Consider the following 20,915-nt stretch of genomic DNA (forward strand, 5'->3'; position numbering starts at 1 on the left):
TCTTGTTGCTGTAGCATAATACAGCCTGTCCTAAGATAGCTGCTGTTCAATCATTAACTTATTTTTATTCAACAATTCAGTTAAATATTTACTGACACCTATTACATTCTAGGCTTTGAACTATGATGAAAATTCCTTACTTCATAAAGACAAAAGCCAGATTCCTGGGAGCACAGTGGTACACAACTATAATCCCAGCAGCTCAGGAGGCCAAGGCAGGAGAAATGTTGAGTTCAAAGCCAGCCTCAGCAATAGTGAAGCACTAAGCAATTCGGTGAGACCCTATCTCTAAAAAAATACAAAATAGGGCTGAGGATGTGGCTCAGTGGTTGAGTGCCTCTGAGTTCAATCTGTGGAACCCCCTGCCCCCCAAAAAGCCAGATCCATGTCCTTGAATCAAATATGAGAGACAGATACACAAATTATGTTTATAATGAGGTATTCTACAATACAGTAAGATACAAGAGTCAAAACAGGACATGGCAGGAATTAACTATCAAAAACAGGTGGAGGAATATCTCATGGAAAGTTCTACAGAGGAGCTATGGACTCTGATGATGAAAGATGAAAAGAAACACTACTAATGAGATTATGGGGAAAAAGCATTTGGGATAAAGGAACATATGTGCGAAGGCATAAAGAGGGAAAAAGTATAAATATCAGGGGGTGTAAAACAATAGTATTCAGATATTGCTGGAGTGTAAAGTTTATCAGACACATGTTGAAAGATGAGGTTGGGCAGTTTGACAAAATGGAAGCACACAGACTTTATACTTAAGGCAATAAAAGGTTTTAGGAAGGAGAATGTCATAGGAAGATTTTTTACTATATGGAGAACAAATTGGAAAAAGGCCAATAATGAATATAGAAAGATCAGTTAGAAACACTAAGGAACAATCTAAATAAAAGGTGATGAGGGTTTGAATTAAAACTATAGTAGAGGGCTGGGGATATAGCTCAGTTGGTAGAGTGCTTGCCTCACAAGCACAAGGCCCTGGGTTCCAATTCCCAACACCACAAAAAAAAAAAAAAAAAAAAAAAAAACTATAGTAGAGAAGGCAGAAAGGAAGTAACATGCTTTTAAGAAGTAGAATATATAGTACCTAAAATTAAATGGGATTGTGAGGGAAAGTATACTTATGACAAATCTGGTTTCTAGATAGGGCAAATGAATAAATGATATTTAATTCATCAGAGACATTTGTTGAGGTAAGGCATACAGAGAAATGTGTGGTTTGGGTGGTAGATGATGCCCAGTTGGTAAAAATTTATTCTTAGGTCTTGATAACATGTTAGAAATGAAGACATGGGTTTGTAAATCATGACTGCACACAAAGTAAGGCTCAATTCACTTAAAATATGGTGAGAAGATTCCATTTATTCTAGTTCATTCTAAACATTGCTTTAAAATAAAGTAAAAGGTTAAAAAGCAAGTTATAGGACTGAAGTTATAGAACCAAATTCTGCAAACATATAATGAGGTCCTATTCTGTGCAAAACACTGTATTAGGGTTAAGTAATCAAGAATATAGAAATAGCTCCACAACATTGGTCTGGGCAATGATATTTTGGACACAATCTCAAAAGCACAAGTAACAAAAGCAAAAGTAGACAAATGAGACTACATCAACTTAAAAAGTTGCTGCACAGCATAGTAAACAAAAGTGAAGAAACAACTCAGATTAGGAGAAAATACTTGCTAATATACATCTGATAAATCTGCTAAGAGATAAATATAAAAAATATAAGGAACTCAACAGCAAGAAAGAATATGTGGTACATATACACAATGGAATACCATTCAACCTTAAAAATGAAGGAAATTCTATCATTTGCAATAACATGAATGAACCTTTAGGATATAAGGGACATATGTCAGGCAAAGAAAGATAAATACTAAATAATCTTACTTGCTTGTGGAATCTTAAAAAAGTCAAACTTATAGAAGTAGAGAGTAGAACAGTGGTTTCTAGAAGGTGGATACCCCTTACCAGGAACAAGGGATGAGACAAGATGTTGGTCAAAGGGTATGAAGTTTCAGTTAGACAGGAGGATTAAATGTTTGAGATCTATTGCACAGCAAGGTGACTATAATTAGTAATGTGGCATGTATTTCAAAATAGCTAGACAGGAAATTTTAAACACTTGCACTACAAGAAAGTATGCATATAAGATAATGGGTATGGCTGGGCATGGTGGCCCAGGAGGCTGAGGCAGGAGAATCAAAGCCATCCTCAGCAACACAGCAAGGCCCTCAGCAACTTAGCAAAACCCTTCCTCAAAAGAAAAAATAAAACAAAGGGCTGGGGATGTACTCAGTGATTAAGCATTCCTGGGTTCAATACCTGGTACAAAAAAAAAAAAAAAAAGATGGGTATGTTAGTTTGATTTAATCATCCATATTATCAAAACATCATATTATATTCCATAAATATAAACAATTATTATTTGCCAACTAAGAATGATAAACAGCCAGGTGTGGTGGTGCAATTCCTTTAATTCCAGCAGCTAAGGAGGCTGAGGCAGGAAGATTCCAAGTTCAAAGTCAGTCTCGGCAACTAAGCAAGACCCTGTCTCAAAATTAAAAAGGGCTGGGGCTCAATGGTTAAGTGCCCTGGGTTCAATCCCTGGTAGTAGCAGTAGCAGTAATAGTAATAATAAAATAAAAGCTTGGGTATATAAAATGTATAAAAATAAATAAAATGTTGGCATTCACAATGTGGTCAGAGAACTACACATAGATAAAGTATAGTAGTAGTGAAATCATAAATTCTATCATGGATACAGTCAAGTTTTAATTATTCAGTACTGATAAAAACTTTTACTTTTTCCCCATTTTACTATTGTCAATTCACTACTTGTAAAATATTTGAAGATATAGGTCAGGGTAAGCCAAACTACAATTTTACTATTTCTCAAAAATTTAGGCAAAAAGTGTGATCTAGAATGATGTTGAGAATTATGTATTTATTGTTACAATTGGAAAACTATTATTTGTTCTCCTCCACTACTATTATGGAGAATAAAGTTAATCTTATCTTTACTTGAATGAACTCTTTAGCTTCCCAAAGGAAAAAGTACTTCATTGTTTCCCTAATTTGGGAGAGTAATGTCACTCCTAGAAGTCTTAAAATAGATAAAAGAGAATGGCTGGCTCAATACAATTTAACAACAATTATAAAATCTTAAACTTCCTTCTGAAGAGGCCAAATAAATGACAACCCAAAGATTTTGTAAGTATAAAGATATTATATCACAATACATCACAACATATGCTATATATCACTGCCTCCATCAATAAGTACTACTGTTACTTTTAAAATAATATTAAAAATTGATGATAGCAATATGGACTCATCAATATTGTCAATTATCTCAACCGGGACATCATCCTGACAATATCACTCCTAAAGAATGTTAATACAACAAACTCAAATAAGGATTTATTTAGTTGATTTTAATTTCAGTATATCACCTTGTAAGTATAATACAATGTAAATATAATTTTAATATAAGTATATCACCACTTAATAAGAATTGTTATAGAATTTAGAAGGTTAGCTTTCATGGTGTTCAAAATTGTTGGGGTAAGTGCTAAGCTGGTATTTTTAACTTAAGATCATCAGATATTATTGACATATTACTTTTATCATCAGATATTATTAACATATTACTTTTATCATACTTTGGGTAACCTAGATATAAGATCTCAAGATTGACTCTTTTCTGAAAGAGAAAGAGAAAGAGAGGGAGGGAGAGAGGGAGAAAAGGAGGAAGTAAAAAGGAAAAGAGAGAAGAGAGAAAGGAAGGAAGGGGAGGGGAAGAAAGTTTTTAGTAATTACAAGTAGAGGCAGATTTTTCTTGGCAATGCAAAGTCTCACAGATATTAAAATACTTTAATCCATGCCTTCAGGCAAGTGGTTATAGTAATAGCAATTTTCCTATTTAGAGTCTTTAAAATTCTTAATATACTTAGGTTGTTTGTAAAAAACGCTTTACCTAAACCAAATTTAAAAGCTATAAATTTCAGTTTCTTCTGTGAAATTCCTTTGAATACTCATAGCCTTATAGATATATAATCATTTACTGAAAAATCATAGATATTAGTACTAAAAGTAAGTATAATTAAAAACTAATTATAAATGGTACAGTCACTATGGAGGACAGAATGGCAGTTTCTCAAAAAATGAAAACTATATTTACTATATGACCCAGCATTCCATTCCTGGGTATAAACTCAAAAAGATTTAAAAATAGGAACTCAAACAGATATATGTATAGGCACGTTCACAACAGCATTACTCACAATACCTAAGAAGTAGAAACAATCTAAATGTCCATCAACAAATGAAGAAACAGGTGCGCTGGACCCGTGGGGCGCTGGCTTCCTGGAAGCGTCCAGTGCCCGCTCTTCCCTGCTGCATGCCGCCCAGAGGCCACCTGGCCTGGCCTTGTGGAGCGCCTCCTCCCACACCTGAGGCGGCTGCCCAGAGCACGTGTTCTTAGTCTCCGGTAGCTCTCCTGGCTCCAGCACTGTGCCGGTGGCCCAGGCTTGAGCAGTATAGGAAGGTACCTAATCTGCGAATTCTGCCCTGTAGTGGGGATGGAAAGTTTTTTCAAAGAACCAACTATTCCGGCCCGCCCGCAGGTTGCTTCAGAGACCAGCACAGGGCGCCAGGGACTCCCCCAAGCAGCCCAGCCCCCTCCGGTGGGAAGCACCTCTCTAGGCTAGCTTCCCAGGGCAGACTGCCCAGTGAGAGCCTCTCGACGCAGAGCCAGCCACAAGTCCCCAAGCCAGCGGAGATATTTGACACGCAAGCAGCTTCTGGGACCAGGGCTGGGCAGCCAGAGACCTCTCCAGGCAGCATTGTCCCCCTCCAGCTGCAGGCTTTTTCCACGGGGCAATCCAAGATGGCGGACTAGAGGGTGACTGCATCTCCAGTCGCCCTAGAACCCAGGATTCAAGAAGGGGAGGCATTGAGAGACTCGGACTAAGATAGAACCATGGGGTGAGTCTCCCCCACCCAGGGAAGCTCAGCTGGGTGGCAGGCCAGGATTCGACTGGCTTATGAGAGTAGGACAGGGCAGATAGCGTCTCCCCCAGGCAGCTCTGTGCAGTCTGGCGGTGGGCTCCGCCCACAGGGACAGATCCTCCAGCCTCTCGGAACAGGCCCCCCAGTGAGAGCCCTTCTGCACAAATGCAGCCCGGCCAGCCCCGGCCACCTCCGGCCTGCCCGCTGGTTGCTTCAGTGACCAGCGCAGGGCGCCAGGGACTTCCCCAAGCAGCCCAGCTCCCCTCCGGTGGGAAGCGCCTCTCTAGGCTAGCTTCTCGGGGCAGACCGCCCAGTGAGAGCCTGTCTACACAGAGCCAGCCACAAGTCCCCAAGCCAGTGGAGACCTCCGACCTACAACCAGCCTCTGGGACCAGGGCTGTGCAACAAGAGACCTCTCCAGGTCTCTCTCCCTGGAACCAGTAGCGGGCTAGGTGCAGCGTTCTTCAGAAGCACTGCATTATCAAATTAATCCAAGACTTCTGGCTACTGAAGGTTGGTAGGTGATACACTGGAAATCTACAGGGTCACTATAAGCCAATAGAGGAAATCTACAATATCACAGAGTCCCATTGACATCTGATCAATATGAGAAAACAAGGGAAGAAAATGTCCGAAACAAACCTAGATACTATATCAATAAAACCCAATGACAGCACAGCAGAAGAAATGTCCGAAAGGGAGTTCAGAATGTACATAATTAAAACAATCAGGGAAGCAAACGAGGAGATGAAAGAACAAATGCAGGCATTAAATGAACGCACTAATCAACAGTTAAAAGAGCAAATAACGGAAGCAAAAGAGCATTTCAATAAAGAGTTACAGATACTGAAAAAAAAACAAACGGAAATCCTTGAAATGAAGGAAACAATAAACCAAGTTAAAAACCCCATAGTAAGCATAAACAATAGGATAGATCACCTGGAAGACAGAACCTCAGATATTGAAGACAAAATATTTAATCTTGAAAACAAGGTTGACCAAACAGAGAAGATGGTAAGAAATCATGAACAGAATCTACAAGAATTATGGGATATCATGAAGAGGCCAAATTTAAGAATAATTGGGATTGAGGAAGGCTTAGAGAAACAAACCAAAGGAATGAACAATCTATTCAATGAAATAATATCAGAAAATTTCCCAAATCTCAAGAATGAAATGGAAAACCAAGAACAAGAGGCTGATAGGACTCCAAATATGCAAAATTACAAGAGATCTACACCAAGGCACATTATTATGAAAATACCTAACATTCAAAATAAAGACAGAATTTTAAAGGCCGTGAGAGAAAAGAATCAGATTACATTCAGGGGGAAACCAATAAGAATATCAGCAGATTTTTCAATCCAGACCCTAAAAGCTAGAAGGGCTTGGAACAACATTTACCAAGCCCTGAAAGAAAATGGATGCCAACCAAGAATTTTATACCCAGCAAAACTTACTTTCAGATTTGACGATGAGATAAAATCCTTCCACGATAAACAAAAGCTAAAGGAATTTACTAAAAGAAAGCCGGCATTACAGAACATTCTCAGCAAAATATTCCATGAGGAGAAGATGAAAAACAACGATGTAAATCAGCAACGGGAGGAACTAGCCTAAAGGAATAGCCAAATAAAGGAGAAACCAAATCATGTCAAAAAACAAAAATGAGTCCAATGACTAGGAATACAAATCATATCACAATAATAACTGTGAATGTTAATGGCCTGAACTCATCAATCAAAAGACATAGACTGGCAGATTGGATTAGAAAGAAAAATCCAACAATATGCTACCTGCAAGAGACCCATCTCATAGAAAGAGATACCCATAGACTAAAGGTGAAAGGATGGGAAAAAACATACCATACACATGGACACAGCAAAAAAGCTGGAGTATCTATCCTCATTTCAGATAATGTGGATTTCAAGCCAAAACTAGTCAGAAGGGATAAAGAAGGACATTTCATACTGCTTAAGGGAAGCATAAATCAGCAAGACATAACAATCATAAATATCTATGCCCCGAACATTGGCTCATCCATGTACGTCAAACAAATCCTTCTCAATTCCAGAAATCAAATAGACCACAACACAATAATACTAGGTGATTTTAACACACCTCTCTCACTGCTGGATAGATCGTCCAAACAAAAATTGAATAAAGAAACCATAGATCTCAACAACACAATCAACAATTTACACTTAACCGACTTATATAGAATATACCATCCAACAAAGAATGAATACACTTTCTTCTCAGCAGCACATGGATCCTTCTCTAAAATAGACCATGTTTTATGCCACAAAGCTACTGTTAGCAGATACAAGAAGATAGAGATACTACCTTGTACTCTATCAGATCATAATGGACTGAAATTAGAAATAAATGACAGAATAAAAAACAGAAACTTCTCCAATACTTGGAGATTAAATAATACACTATTATATGATGAATGGATAACAGAAGACATCAGGAGGAAATTAAAAAATTCTTAGAAGTAAATGAGAACAAAGACACATCATATCAAAATCTCTGGGACACTATGAAAGCAGTACTTAGAGGGAAATTTATTTCATGGGGCGCATTCAACAAAAGAAGTAGAAATCAACAAATAAACGACTTAACACTACAGCTCAAAGCCCTAGAAAAAGAAGTGCAGACCAACACCAAAAGTAGTAGAAGACAGGAAATAGTTAAAATCAGAGCTGAAATCAACGAAATTGAAACAAAAGAAACAATCGGAAAAATTAACAAAATAAATAGTTGGTTCTTTGAAAAAATAAACAAAATTGATAAACCCTTAGCCACGCTAACAAAGAGAAAAAGGGAGAAAACTCAAATTACTAAAATTCGGAATGAACAAGGAAATATCACAACAGACACGAGTGAAATACAAGCTATTTTGAAAATCTATACTCCAACAAAACAGAAAACCTCGAAGACATCAACAAATTTCTAGAGACATATGAATTACCTAAACTGAACGAGGAAGACATACACAACTTAAATAAATCAATTTCAAGCAATGAAATAGAAGAGGTCATCAAAAGCCTACCAACAAAGAAAAGTCCGGGGCCAGATGGGTTCTCAGCCGAGTTCTACAAAACCTTTAAAGAAGAGCTCATTCCAATACTTCTCAAAGTATTCCGTAAAATAGAAGAGGAGGGAACCCTCCCAAACTCATTCCATGAAGCCAATATCACCCTGATACCTAAACCAGACAGAGATACATCGAGGAAAGAAAATTTCAGACCAATATCCTTAATGAACATCGACGCAAAAATTCTCAACAAAAGTTTAGCAAATCGCATACAAAAATATATTAAAAAGATAGTGCACCACGATCAAGTGGGTTTTATCCCAGGGATGCAAGGTTGGTTCAACATCCGGAAATCAATAAATGTCATTCACCATATCAACAGACTTAAAGTTAAGAATCACATGATTATTTCAATAGATGCAGAAAAAGCATTCGATAAAATACAACATCCCTTCATGCTCAAAACACTAGAAAAAATTGGGGTAGTGGGATCATTCCTTAACATTGTGAAGGCCATCTACGCTAAGCCCATGGCCAATATCATTCTAAATGGTGAAAAACTGAAAGCATTCCCCCTAAAAACTGGAACAAGGCAGGGATGCCCTCTTTCACCACTTCTATTCAACATCGTTCTTGAGACTCTGGCCAGAGCAAGTAGACAAACCAAAGAAATTAAAGGGATACGAATTGGAAAAGAGGAACTCAAACTATCCCTGTTCGCTGATGACATGATTATATATTTAGAGGAACCTGGAAATTCCACCAGAAAACTCTTAGAACTCATAAGTGAATTCAGTAAAGTAGCAGGTTACAAGATCAATGCTCATAAATCCAATGCATTTTTATACATAAGTGATGAATCTTCAGAAAGAGAAATTAGGAAAACTACCCCATTCACAATAGCATCAAAAAAATAAAATACTTGGGAATCAATCTCACAAAAGAGGTGAAAGACCTCTACAATGAGAACTACAGAACATTAAAGAAAGAAATTAAAGAAAACCTTAGAAGATGGAAAGATCTCCCATGTTCATGGATAGGAAGAATTAATATTGTCAAAATGGCCATACTACCAAAAGTGCTATATAGATTCAATGCAATTCCAATTAAAATCCCAATGATGTACCTTACAGAAATAGAGCAAGCAATTATGAAATTCATCTGGAAGAATAAGAAACCCAGAATAGCTAAAGCAATCCTCAGTAGAAAGAGCGAAGCAGGGGGTATTGCAATACCAGATCTTCAACTCTATTACAAAGCAATAGTAACAAAAACGGCATGGTATTGGTACCAAAACAGACAGGTAGATCAATGGTACAGAATAGAGGACATGGACACAAACCCAAATAAATACAATTTTCTCATACTAGACAAAGGGGCCAAAAATATGCAATGGAGAAAAGATAGCCTCTTCAACAAATGGTGCTGGGAAAACTGGAAAACCATATGCAACAGAATGAAATTAAACCCCTATCTCTCACCTTGCACAAAACTCAACTCACAATGGAGCAAGGACCTCGGAATCAGACCAGAGACCCTGCACCTTATAGAAGAAAAAGTAGGTCCAAACCTTCAACTTGTTGGCTTAGGAGCAGACTTCCTTAACAGGACTCCCATAGCCCAAAAAATAAAAGCAAGAATCAACAACTGGGATAGATTCAAATTAAAAAGCTTTCTCTCAGCAAAAGAAACTATCAGTAATGTGAAGAGAGAGCCTACAGAGTGGGAGAATATCTTTGCCACTCATACTTCAGATAGAGCGCTAATTTCCAGAATCTATAAAGAACTCAAAAACTCTACACCAAGAATACAAAGAATCCAATCAACAAATGGGCTAAGGAAATGAACAGACACTTCACAGAAGAAGATGTACAAGCAATCAACAGATATATGAAAAAATGTTCAACATCTCTAGTAATAAGAGAAATGCAAATCAAAACTACCCTAAGATTTCATCTCACCCCAATTAGAATGGCGATTATCAAGAACATAAGCAACAATAGGTGTTGGCGAGGATGTGGGGAAAAAGGAACACTCATACATTGCTGGTGGGGTTGCAAACTAGTGCAGTCACTCTGGAAAGCAGTATGGAGATTCCTCAGAAAGCTTAGAATGGAACCACCATTTGACCCAGCTATCCCACTCCTTGGCCTATACCCAAAGGACTTAAAATCAGCATACTACAGAGATACAGCCACATCAATGTTCATTGCTGCTCAATTCACTATAGCCAGATTGTGAAACCAACCCAGATGCCCTTCAATTGATGAATGGATAAAGAAACTGTGGCATATATATACAATGGAATATTACTCTGCCATGAGGAATGACAAAATTATGGCATTCGCTGGCAAATGGATGAAATTGGAGGATATCATGCTAAGTGAGATAAGCCAATCTCAAAAAACTAAAGGACGAATGATCTCGCTGATAAGCGGATGAGGACATATGGGGGGGGTAGGAGGGGTTAGGGTTAGGGTTAGGGTTAGGTTTAAGGTTAGGGATAAGGAGGGTGAGGGTTAGAGTTAGGGTTAGGGAGGGGGGCAAGTATGGAGGAAGGAAGTACTGTATAGAGGGTAAAGAGGGGTGGGAGGGGTGGGGGGAAGGGAAAAAATAACAGAATGAATCAAACAACATTACTCTATGTAAATTTATGATTACACAAATGGTATGCCTTTACGTCATGTACAAACAGAGAAACAACATGTATCCCATTTGTTTACAATAAAAAAAAAATAGATAAAAAAAAAAAAAAAGAATGAGGAAGAAAGGAATGTATAGAGGGAAAAGAGGGGTGGGAGGGGGGAAGGGAAAAAAATAACAAAATGAATCAAACAACATTGCCCTATGTAAATTTATGATTTTTAATTAAAATTAAAAAAAACAAATGAAGAAACAATATATAGTAAAAAGATAAAATAGAATATTATTCAGCCTTAAAAGGGAATGAAATTCTAATATATACAATGTGAATGAACCTTGATGACATTATGCTAAGTGAAATGATCTGCACACAAAAACACAAAAGAACAAATATTGTATGGTTTCACTTACATGAGTTACCTAAAGCAGTTAAATTTTAGAGACAAATGAAATTTTAGAGGCTGCCAGGAGGTGGAGAAAGGAAGAAATGAGTTATTGTCCAGTGGGTACAGAACTTCTGTTTGAGAAGATAAAAAGTTTCTAGACATAGATGGTGGCAATAGTTGCAACAAGGTAAATGTAGTAAATGTACTTAACACACTGACTTGGATTAAAATGGTCAATTTTATGTGTATTTTACCATATTAAAAATTGATTATAAGCATTTTTGGGGGTTCTATGCAAAATCAGTTGATTGAGCATTTAACAAACTTATTCATTACATTAAGGCACATGGCTTAGACTAACCTGAATACTCCAGCCCATTTCTTAAGCAGTGTTTCATTGTATTGATCTCTTATTTCAAATAAAAGGTCAAAAAGTCGGTTCACTGGAAAACCATAACCCTAAAATACCGAAAAAAGAAACAAAAAAGCAAATAAGTGTATAAAAATATTTATTAAAAAACGTGGGAATACTAAAGAATCATTTGGAAGAGTTCACTAAGGTACATTGTACATCATTCCCAAAGCATATAATGATTTTTTAACTTTCTACTAAACTTCATTAAGATAGAGGTCTAGAAAGAGTTTCAAAAGGCTGGAAATTTTTTTCCACTTCTCTCTTTTCAGTCAGGAAGAGAGAGTACTGGAAAAGTGTTAAAGAGTCAGGATGGGAAAGAGTTGAAGATTAGTGATTTTGTATAACTGTGTGCCTAGAGTAAACAAGAGGTAAAGGAACAAATTTGTCTGAAACATGTTGACTTCTTTTGTACCTTCAATTTCAGACAGACTTTGTCCTAAAAGGCAAATTAGTATCTTTCCATCAAATATATATGTACTCCCTAAACTTTATTCCTTTCCACTCCAAGCTCACTGAAATCCTACCCCTTTCAGGGTCAGACATCTTTTCCTACTTTGCACAGTTGTCCCTTTTCCTCTCCAGGGTTTATCCATCTTTGTTCTTGATTCAATCTCCTTCTGTAGGAACTGTTCTGTGGATTATCTACTTATTCTATTATGCCTTCAGTTTTCCCTAGCTCCTTTTCCTTGGCTAAATAAACATGCTAAACTGTCTCCCATCTTTAAACTAAGAACAACAAAAGAGACTAAAAAAGTCCTCTCAAATTTCTGCGGCTGCTAGGTGTTTCCCCGTCATTTCTTTTATGGCCACACCTAATGCAATCTAACTCCCATTCCTATACCTCTATTTAAACTGCTCAGCAATGTCAAAGATTATCTCCTAAATATAAAATTCCAAGATCTCAAGTGAGACAGCTTTCTTAAAACTCCTCAGCTTTGAATTCTGTAACACCACCCCACTATCCTTGTGCTTTACATCTATAAACAATTCTTCCAGTTTCCTTGTTTAATATCTATCACTATCTTTCCATCTTTTCTTTTAACTCTCCAGAGCAATACTAACTCTAATGACTTCAATTGATACTTTTCTGGTTATTCTGAATCTGTATCACTAGCTAGACCTCTAAATTCCAAACAATTCCAATAAATTCCAACACCTTGTTAGGCATCTCCACTCAGTTGGCCAGCAATCACATTAAAATTAACTTATTTTCTCCCTTTCTAACTAAACCATGTGTCTTTTTACTTTCTATGATAACAGTTCTATCATCAACCAGTTTATCAAGAGAAAAACTTTAAAATCATCTAAACTCTCCTCTACATATTTAATCAGTCACTAAATACTTTTCATTTTACCCCCTTTACAAATCTCCTTCAAATCTTTCATTCTTCTAGAAATATTCCCAGTATAACTGACTTATTTCAGGTCCTTCACATCTCTTGCCTAGATTATTATAAGTATTTCCTAAACTAAAATCACACCTGCCTATTTCAACAGAATAGATTTCCCAAACCCTCAAAATTACCAACCATCCAAAAGTACAAGCCCCATCATGCCATTCCCCTGGTTAAAAACTACAAAAGGTTTACTGAAGTCCTACAAGACCTACCATAATCTAGTTCAAACTACGTTATCAGTTTCATCACCATGATTTGCACTTCCTTTCTTATACCCATACACTAGTTTCTAATATTATCAAGCTCCTAAACCAGTCTCACATTCACTATCCCAAAACTGGATCTATAGTTTGCACATGCTCTTCCCTTACTATCCTTTCCTTCCTGTCAACTTGATGAAACCCACTCTTCAAATTCCAGCTCAAATTTCAACTCTCTGTATTTGGCTTCCCCAATTCCAGGAAATGAAATTAGTCATTCTATCTTCTGTGAGCTCAAGCTCTTTAACATATTGTTTTATTATACTGCTTATTAAATACATTATTGATTTACAACTAAATTGAATTTCTTAAAACCAAGGATTTTTATGTCCCTACCTTCTTACTTACTTTTTTGTCTCTACCATTTTATATATCAAATAACTGCTAATAGGATGCTTAAAAAGTATTAATGAATAAATCAATAAATGTTTACTTTCAATTTGCCTAACAGGCAGTAAGCAGAACTAAACTGTGTTGGTGTTACTTTTTACTTTATTGTTTAGTCACCTTGTTTTGTTTTTTGTTTTTTGGGTTTTTTTTTTTTAGTTGTCAATGGACCTTTATTTTGTTATTTATATGTGGTGCTGAGAATTGAACGCAGTGCCTCACACATGCTAGGCAAGTGCTCTACCACCTTGTTACAACCTTGTTTTAAATGATAAAACACTGATATTTTAAAAAGCAAAATTTCCTTAGGGTGGCCGGTTTAAAAAATCTAAAAATTAGCTGGGTGCAGTGGCACATGCCTGTAATTCCTCCTACTTAGGCAGCTGAGACAAGAGGATTGCAAGTTCAAGATCAACCTCAGCAATTTTATGAGACCTGGTCTCAAAATAAAAAACATTAAAAGGGGTTAGGGGTGTGGTTCAATGGTAGAGCACTTGCCTAGCATGTGTGAGGCACTGTGTTCAATTCTTGGCACCGCTTATAAATAAGCTAAATAAAGGTCCATCAACAACTAGAAAAAATATTTTTAATAAAAAAAATTAAAAGAAGTGGGGATATAGCTCATGGTAAAGCACCCTAGATTCAATCCCCAGTACAAGAAAAAGATTATGCAACATTCCTTAACTACTTTTAATGAAAAAGACACCTCCATTCTTCAATAGGTTTAAAATTAAAAGCCATAATAAAATCCACCAAATAATAAGTCTGTCAATTTTTAGCAAAATGAAAACTGTAGCATTTTTGAATAAGTGAAAAGGATTGATATCCTCCTTAATCTTATTTCAAAGTAGTAAGACTAGCAAGATATCCTTGGCAAGGGTTTACATAAGCATCACTGGAGCAATTTTCCAATTTTCTTTGATTCCTTGCACAGGTCCTTAGAACCCTATCAAATACTCTAGATTGAGCTGTTCTAAAAGTGCCAAAAACTGTTCATAATGGTCTACAAAGAGATATGGAGCTTGTACCAAAAGATAAATCAATGCTGTTTTCCTACTTTGACAAATTATTGCTCAAAGCAAACTGACAACTGACCTAAATGCTGTATTTACTAATATAGTTAATTTACTTCTGACAAAAGCTCCTTATTGTTGCAGACCTAGCAATATGCAAATATTGCTATTTCACACTTTGGAAAATACTAGCCTATGTTCATAAAAAAATTACTTCTAACCATAAAATCCCATAAATTTAAGCATAAAAACAAAAATGCAATCAATTCTCTGTTAGAGAAAGAGGTGGTATGAACAGTCTGAGGTAACAGAAGAATACTAATACATAAGTAAACATTTATTACTACCAATTTACTACCATTAATCCACAATAAAATAAACAACATGCTCTATATTTTGTCTTTAAGTGTTCAAAATAGCCATTAAGTGAATGTTAGCTCATTACTCACCTGCAAAGTGTCTGCAAAAATTACAATGAGATTCTTCAGTTCCAGAACAAGATCAGGATCAGTGCAATAAGACTGTGGGAATGGGAATGGGTTGGTGTGGGGGTAAATACACAACACAAGAAGGGGGAGAAAAAACAGTCATTTTAATTAAAAACTATGAAATAAGAACCTAAAACTTTTTCTTTCAGTTTAAATTCACAAAAAAAATTAAAATCTTGATTAGTTAGATCCATAGCTGGCTTCTTCTACTCAGTATAAATTTTTAGGGAGCTATCTAAAGTAACTATATTTTTCCTAAAATTTGCACATGATAAACTTTGGTTAAAATAATGATACTTATATTTCTAAAAATCTTTAGATTTTAAGAATTAATTATTTTAATTGACACAATGGATTTAATATGGATCATGTATTTTTACTTTTCATTCATTTATTCCCCTTATAAAAATATATAATGTATTATTTTTTCCAACATAAGAATAACAATTAAAATATCTAACAGCATTTAATGAGACTCTGAATGTGATATGTTGCATGTTATGATTTCATATTTAATGTCATGGAATTAATAGGAAACATACCATAATTTTACATATTTAGAGCTCATCGGATTAAATGTATTATTCAGTGATAGAACACTTCCCTAGCATCTGAGAATTTGATCCCTAGTACCCTAAAAAAATAGTAGTACTCTTTATTAATATGTTAGAAAAAGTTCCAGTTCATATGATAGTATTATCTAGATTCCTGATAAAATAAAAATGTAGTATGATTATAATCTAAATATTACATATGCTAATTAATCCTATCAACATATTTTAAATCTCTATTATCAATTATAAAATTATTATAAATAACAGATTATAAAATTTAAATATGGTGATATTTTACTGAAGGTAAACTACTAAAACTATTTTAAAGAAAAGTCTATACTGACCAACTTTTAATTTCAATCCTCCTTATGACACTAACATCTTTATTATTTGTAAAAAAGCCTTAGAAAAATATTTGATAATTTAATTTTAATTCATAAAAACCTCCAATTACATTAAAAATGTTCATTATTTCAAATGAGTTCAAATTTTTAAAACTGAAAATTTTTCATAAATTCATAATTATAGTGTATTACTGCAAATTATAAACACTGAAGAACAAGTTCTATTGAGTTTTAATGGTGGAGCTTATTTTGGAAACAAAGAATTTGGAATGATAATTAAAAATCCTTTCTTCATGGTGCTTTTCAGTGATCCAATAAAGAGGTCAGTTGAGACTAATGAGACCAGCTTAATTCTTCATTTCCTATAATGCTGGAATAAAAATGTCTTGGGAAGCCCCTGTCAGTTGCAAAATCCAGCCTGATATTAGAAGAAAAACAATGGCCTAACATTACTACTTTCAAATCTAAGCAATTACAAAAAAAAAAAAAAAAAGGCAGAAAAATGGAGGTAGTTTTCCTTTGAATTGTGTAACTCCCAAGTTCTTGAAGTAACCAAATTAAAATTTTAGTAACAAAAATTGTCTGACTTACTGAATGAGCTCTAAGGACAGCAATTATCTTTGAGAGGGCCATGTTCCAAAGTTCATCAGTGTATGCCCTGGTTACTAATCCTTGAGTCACATGTAAAATGTGATCTTCCACAACAAAGAACCTAGAACAGTAATTACCAACACAGCATGTGTTAAAAAAAATGAAAAAAAGCCCAAATAGAAAATGATTATTTCTTATGTTTAACATAATTAAAATTAATAAGTTATTTCCACATTAGATACATACCCTACAATTTGAGTGAAATATCTTCTATAGCCATCAACTGTTTCATGCTTTAAATGAAAAATAAAAATCAATTTAAACCAATAAATACCAGTGACATAAAGGTTCCAAGTCACTACAAATTCATTAACAAATATTTATTTAGAGCCTACTATATGCTTTAGTATATATTTTTAGGTACCAGAGATACACCTGTAAATAACAAAAAGTCCTTACATTTGAAAGAAGGTAAGATGTTAAACAAGTTAAAAGTAAACAGGATTTCAGAACCCCTTCTCAGCACCCTAGTTGAAGCCACCATCACCTCTCACTTGGGTTCAAGCATCACTTTCCTACCTAGTCTCCCTAGCTTCCAGGCATGCCTCCTACAGTATATTCTCATATAGATGCAGGATGATGCTCTTCAAACAATAATCAGAACATTACATCTTCTACCAAAAAACCTTTCAGTGCTGGGTGAGGTGGCACACACCTGTAATCCCACAGCTCAGAAGGCTGAGGCAGGAGGATCGAGAGTTCAAAGCCAGCCTCAGCAAAAGCAAAGCGCAAAGCAACTCAGTGAAACCCTGTCTCTAGATAAAAATACAAAATAGGGTTGGGGATGTGGCTTAGTAGTCAAGGGCCCCTGAATTCAATCCCTGGTAACCCCCCAAAAAATAAAAAACACCCTTGGTGCCTTTTCATATGGCTCATAACAAGTCAACCTTCTTAAAAATAGTCTATATTTGTCCATTGTCTATAATTTTAACAAAAGGTATAAAAAATATTTGATCACCTGACTTTCATTCATAAAATGTTGCTGGTAGAAAATATTTCATATTTCAATTGTTCAAGTGATATATTTGCATAGTTCATAAATGTGATCAAATGTTCAAACTTCTGTTTTTTTTTTTTTTTTCAATTTTTGGGGGGAGAATGTTGTTAATACCTTCTAGCCTAAAAAATACTGTGCTCAGAAAATGTAGTCTACAATGACACCAAATGTTTGATATTTCTTCATACTTGCTTTATAACATAGTATGTAATGAAATTTTTATTATCCCATTTATACTCTAAAAGAGAATGTATCTACAATTGTTGAAATACAGTTCTCTATGTTTCATTTGATCAAGCCTCTTAAGTATACTGTATATTCTTACCAGCATTCTGTCCACTTGGCTTACAAGATACTGAGACATTTGAAGATCTACTATGCTTGTGGAATTTTCCATTTCTCCTTGTAATTGTGGCAATATGGCTTTAAATATTTCCAATTGATATTATTAAGTGCATACAGGTTTAGAATTACATTTTTATCAACTCTAAGACACACAAATTTTATTTTTATCATTCTAGGTTTTCCCTTGTATTATATGAAAGCATGTACTTGGTTCTTATTCGTTTAGTAATTACCCTAAAAACCACATTATACATCCTTAAGTGATCAAATTCTAAAATTAGTCAAATATTTTTACTGCTCTTCTGGACAATTCAGACACTTTCATTAATTCCAATATCATTCTAATGTTTGTTATTATTTTGTATTTTAATTCTATCTTAAAGTCCATAATATCTTATTGAAAATTTTATACCATCAACATAGATTTTTCTACATGTTTATACTTTCTTTGCTATTCATTCCATCTTGCATCTCCTATCTTCCAACTGGTCTCACTTTCCTTTTTCCTTTTACAATTTCCTTAAACTCTGCTTTTTTTTTTTTGGTCTGAAATATGTATTTTTGACTTTGTTTCCTAGGTTGACAGTTATTTTTGTTCAGTACTGATGATATTTCATTGTCTTATTTACTTGATAATAATCTCTTCTCTCTGGGTACTTTTAAGATTTATTTATCTTTGTTTTTAAAGCAAAGTTTATTAATGTATAATTTATATAGCATAAAATTAACCCTTTTTCTACAGAGTTCACTGAGTTTTTACAGATGCAGATAGTTGTGTAATCACTACCAAAACCAAGATGTAGAACATATCTAGCTGATAAAGTTTCTTCATGTCCCTTTGCAGTGCACCACTGTGCCTAACTCCCAACCTCTGACCACAACTGATCCCATTGTTTTACAGTTTTGCTTTTTCAAAAATGTCAAATAACATAAATCATACTGTACATATCCATTATCTAATTTTTCACTCAGAATAGTGCTTTTGAAGTGTATCCATTTACCTATGCTTATCAATTTATTTTTATTGCTAAGAAGTATTTCATTGTATGAATGTGCAACAATTTGTTTATCTATTCATGTAAATTAACCACAATTTATCTATCAACTAGTTCACAGAAATTCAGAATGGTTCACTTTTTTTGTCATTTATTAATAAAACTACTATAGAGAAAGCAATCACAAAATTCATCTGGAAGAAAGAAAGACCCAGAAGAGCCAAAGCAATCCTGGGCAGGAAGGTATCACAGGAGGTATCACAATGCCAGACCTTAAACTTTACTATAGAGCATAGTAACAAAAATAGCATGGTATTGGCACTAAAATAGACAGGTAGACCAAGGGTACAGGATAGAAGACACAGGGACAAACCCACATAAATATAGTTATCTTATACTAGACAAAGGTGCCAAAAACATACAATGGAGGAAAGATAGCCTCTTCAACAAATGGTGCTGGCAAAATTGGAAATCTATATGCAGTACAAGGAAATTAAACCCCTATTTCTCACCCTGTACAAAACTCAACTCAAAATGGATCAAGGATCTAGGAATTAGACCAGAGACCCTTAACCAAACAGAAGAAAAAGTAGGCCCAAATCTCCATCATGTTGGCTTAGGACCAGACTTCCTTAACCAGACTCTCATAGCATAAGAAATAAAAGCAAGAATTAATAAATAGGACAGATTCAAACTAAAAAGCTTTTTGTCAGCAAAGGAAACAATCAATAATGTAAAAAGAGAGCCTACAGAATGGGAGAAAAATCTTTTCCACACACACTTCAGACAGAGCACAAATCTCCAAACTCTATAAAGAACTTAAAAAACTTTACACCAAAAATACAAAGAACCCAATTAATAAATGGGTTAAGGAACTGGACTGATACTTTATAGAAGAAGATATATAGGCAATTAACAAATATATGTTATCAATATTCTTAATGATTCTAACTTGTCTGGTAATTACTTTTGACTGTGAATTGCTAAATTCTCCATAAAACTTTAACTACAGATATTCTTTAATTCTGGAATGAAGGTGCAAAGATCTACATTCACTTCTGCCAGGCACTTGAAGGCAGTATCAGCATAGAGCAACTTTAAGCTAAACTCTCAGCTTATTTTTTTGACTATCCAAAGAGAAAGCATTTGGGTTGCAAACACATGTGACAAACTACTTATTATGAATCCTCAAGAGAATTTTTTTCCCTCTGTTCACTTAGCAACAAGATTTGAGATAGGTAATTTTCTTTATAGTATTTGCAATAAGGAATAGAGAAGATTTTAGATGGTTTTATCTCTAGGACATCCTAACAATGGAGCTTTAAAAAGGACATAATCTCTAACTAAACATCTACTTTGGGTTGGCTCTGGGGTTAGTCCTCTGAACTCCATATCCTAAATCACATGCCTTCCTATTCAGTAGATGCTCTTACAATAAATACTACATTTAGTTCCTGTTATGGTCTAGACGTGAGGTGTCCTCCAAAAGCTCAGTGTGAGACAATGCAAGAAGGCTTAGAGGTGAAATGATTGGATTATGAGAGCCTTAACCCAATTAGTGAATTAATTCCTTGATGGGGATTAACTGAGTGGTTAACTAAAAGCAGATAGGGTATAGCTGAAGGAGGTGGGAATTGGGGACATACCTTTGGGATATATATTTTATATTTGATAAGTGGACTCTACTTCCTGATCATCATGTGAGCTGCTCCCCTCCACCACACTCTTTCACTATAATGTTCTGCCTCACCTTGTGCCCTGAGGAATGGAGCTGACTATCTATGGACTGAACCTCTGAAACCATGAATCCCCACATAAACTCTAAAATTGTTCTTGTCAGGTTGTTAATCACAGCAACAAAAAAGCTGACTAAAACAGTCCCTCACCAAACCTATCTGAGTTTCTGCTTTCCTTTAGGTTTTCTTATTTCACTCATGTTTACAATCAGATATATTGAGGTACAA

The 20,915-nt window shown here is 35.2% G+C and overlaps 1 protein-coding gene across 9 annotated transcripts in view; it reads right to left on the reverse strand.

The window, feature by feature from the left end:
* The window catches only part of EXOC6 (exocyst complex component 6), a 194,901-nt gene that overhangs the window by 89,823 nt on the left and 84,163 nt on the right, over positions 1-20,915 (reverse strand). For all 9 annotated transcript variants that reach the window (XM_079137555.1, XM_079137558.1, XM_079137556.1 and 6 more), the window contains 4 exons: positions 16,801-16,847; positions 16,555-16,675; positions 15,027-15,098; positions 11,467-11,564 (listed from right to left, as the gene is read on the reverse strand). In XM_079137555.1, the coding sequence (XP_078993681.1) occupies positions 11,467-11,564; positions 15,027-15,098; positions 16,555-16,675; positions 16,801-16,847 (338 nt within the window). The remainder of the gene's footprint in view (positions 1-11,466; positions 11,565-15,026; positions 15,099-16,554; positions 16,676-16,800; positions 16,848-20,915) is intronic.

The sequence above is a fragment of the Sciurus vulgaris genome, assembly GCF_902686455.1.
Source record: "Sciurus vulgaris genome assembly, chromosome: 4".
Taxonomy (NCBI): Eukaryota; Metazoa; Chordata; class Mammalia; order Rodentia; family Sciuridae; genus Sciurus; species Sciurus vulgaris.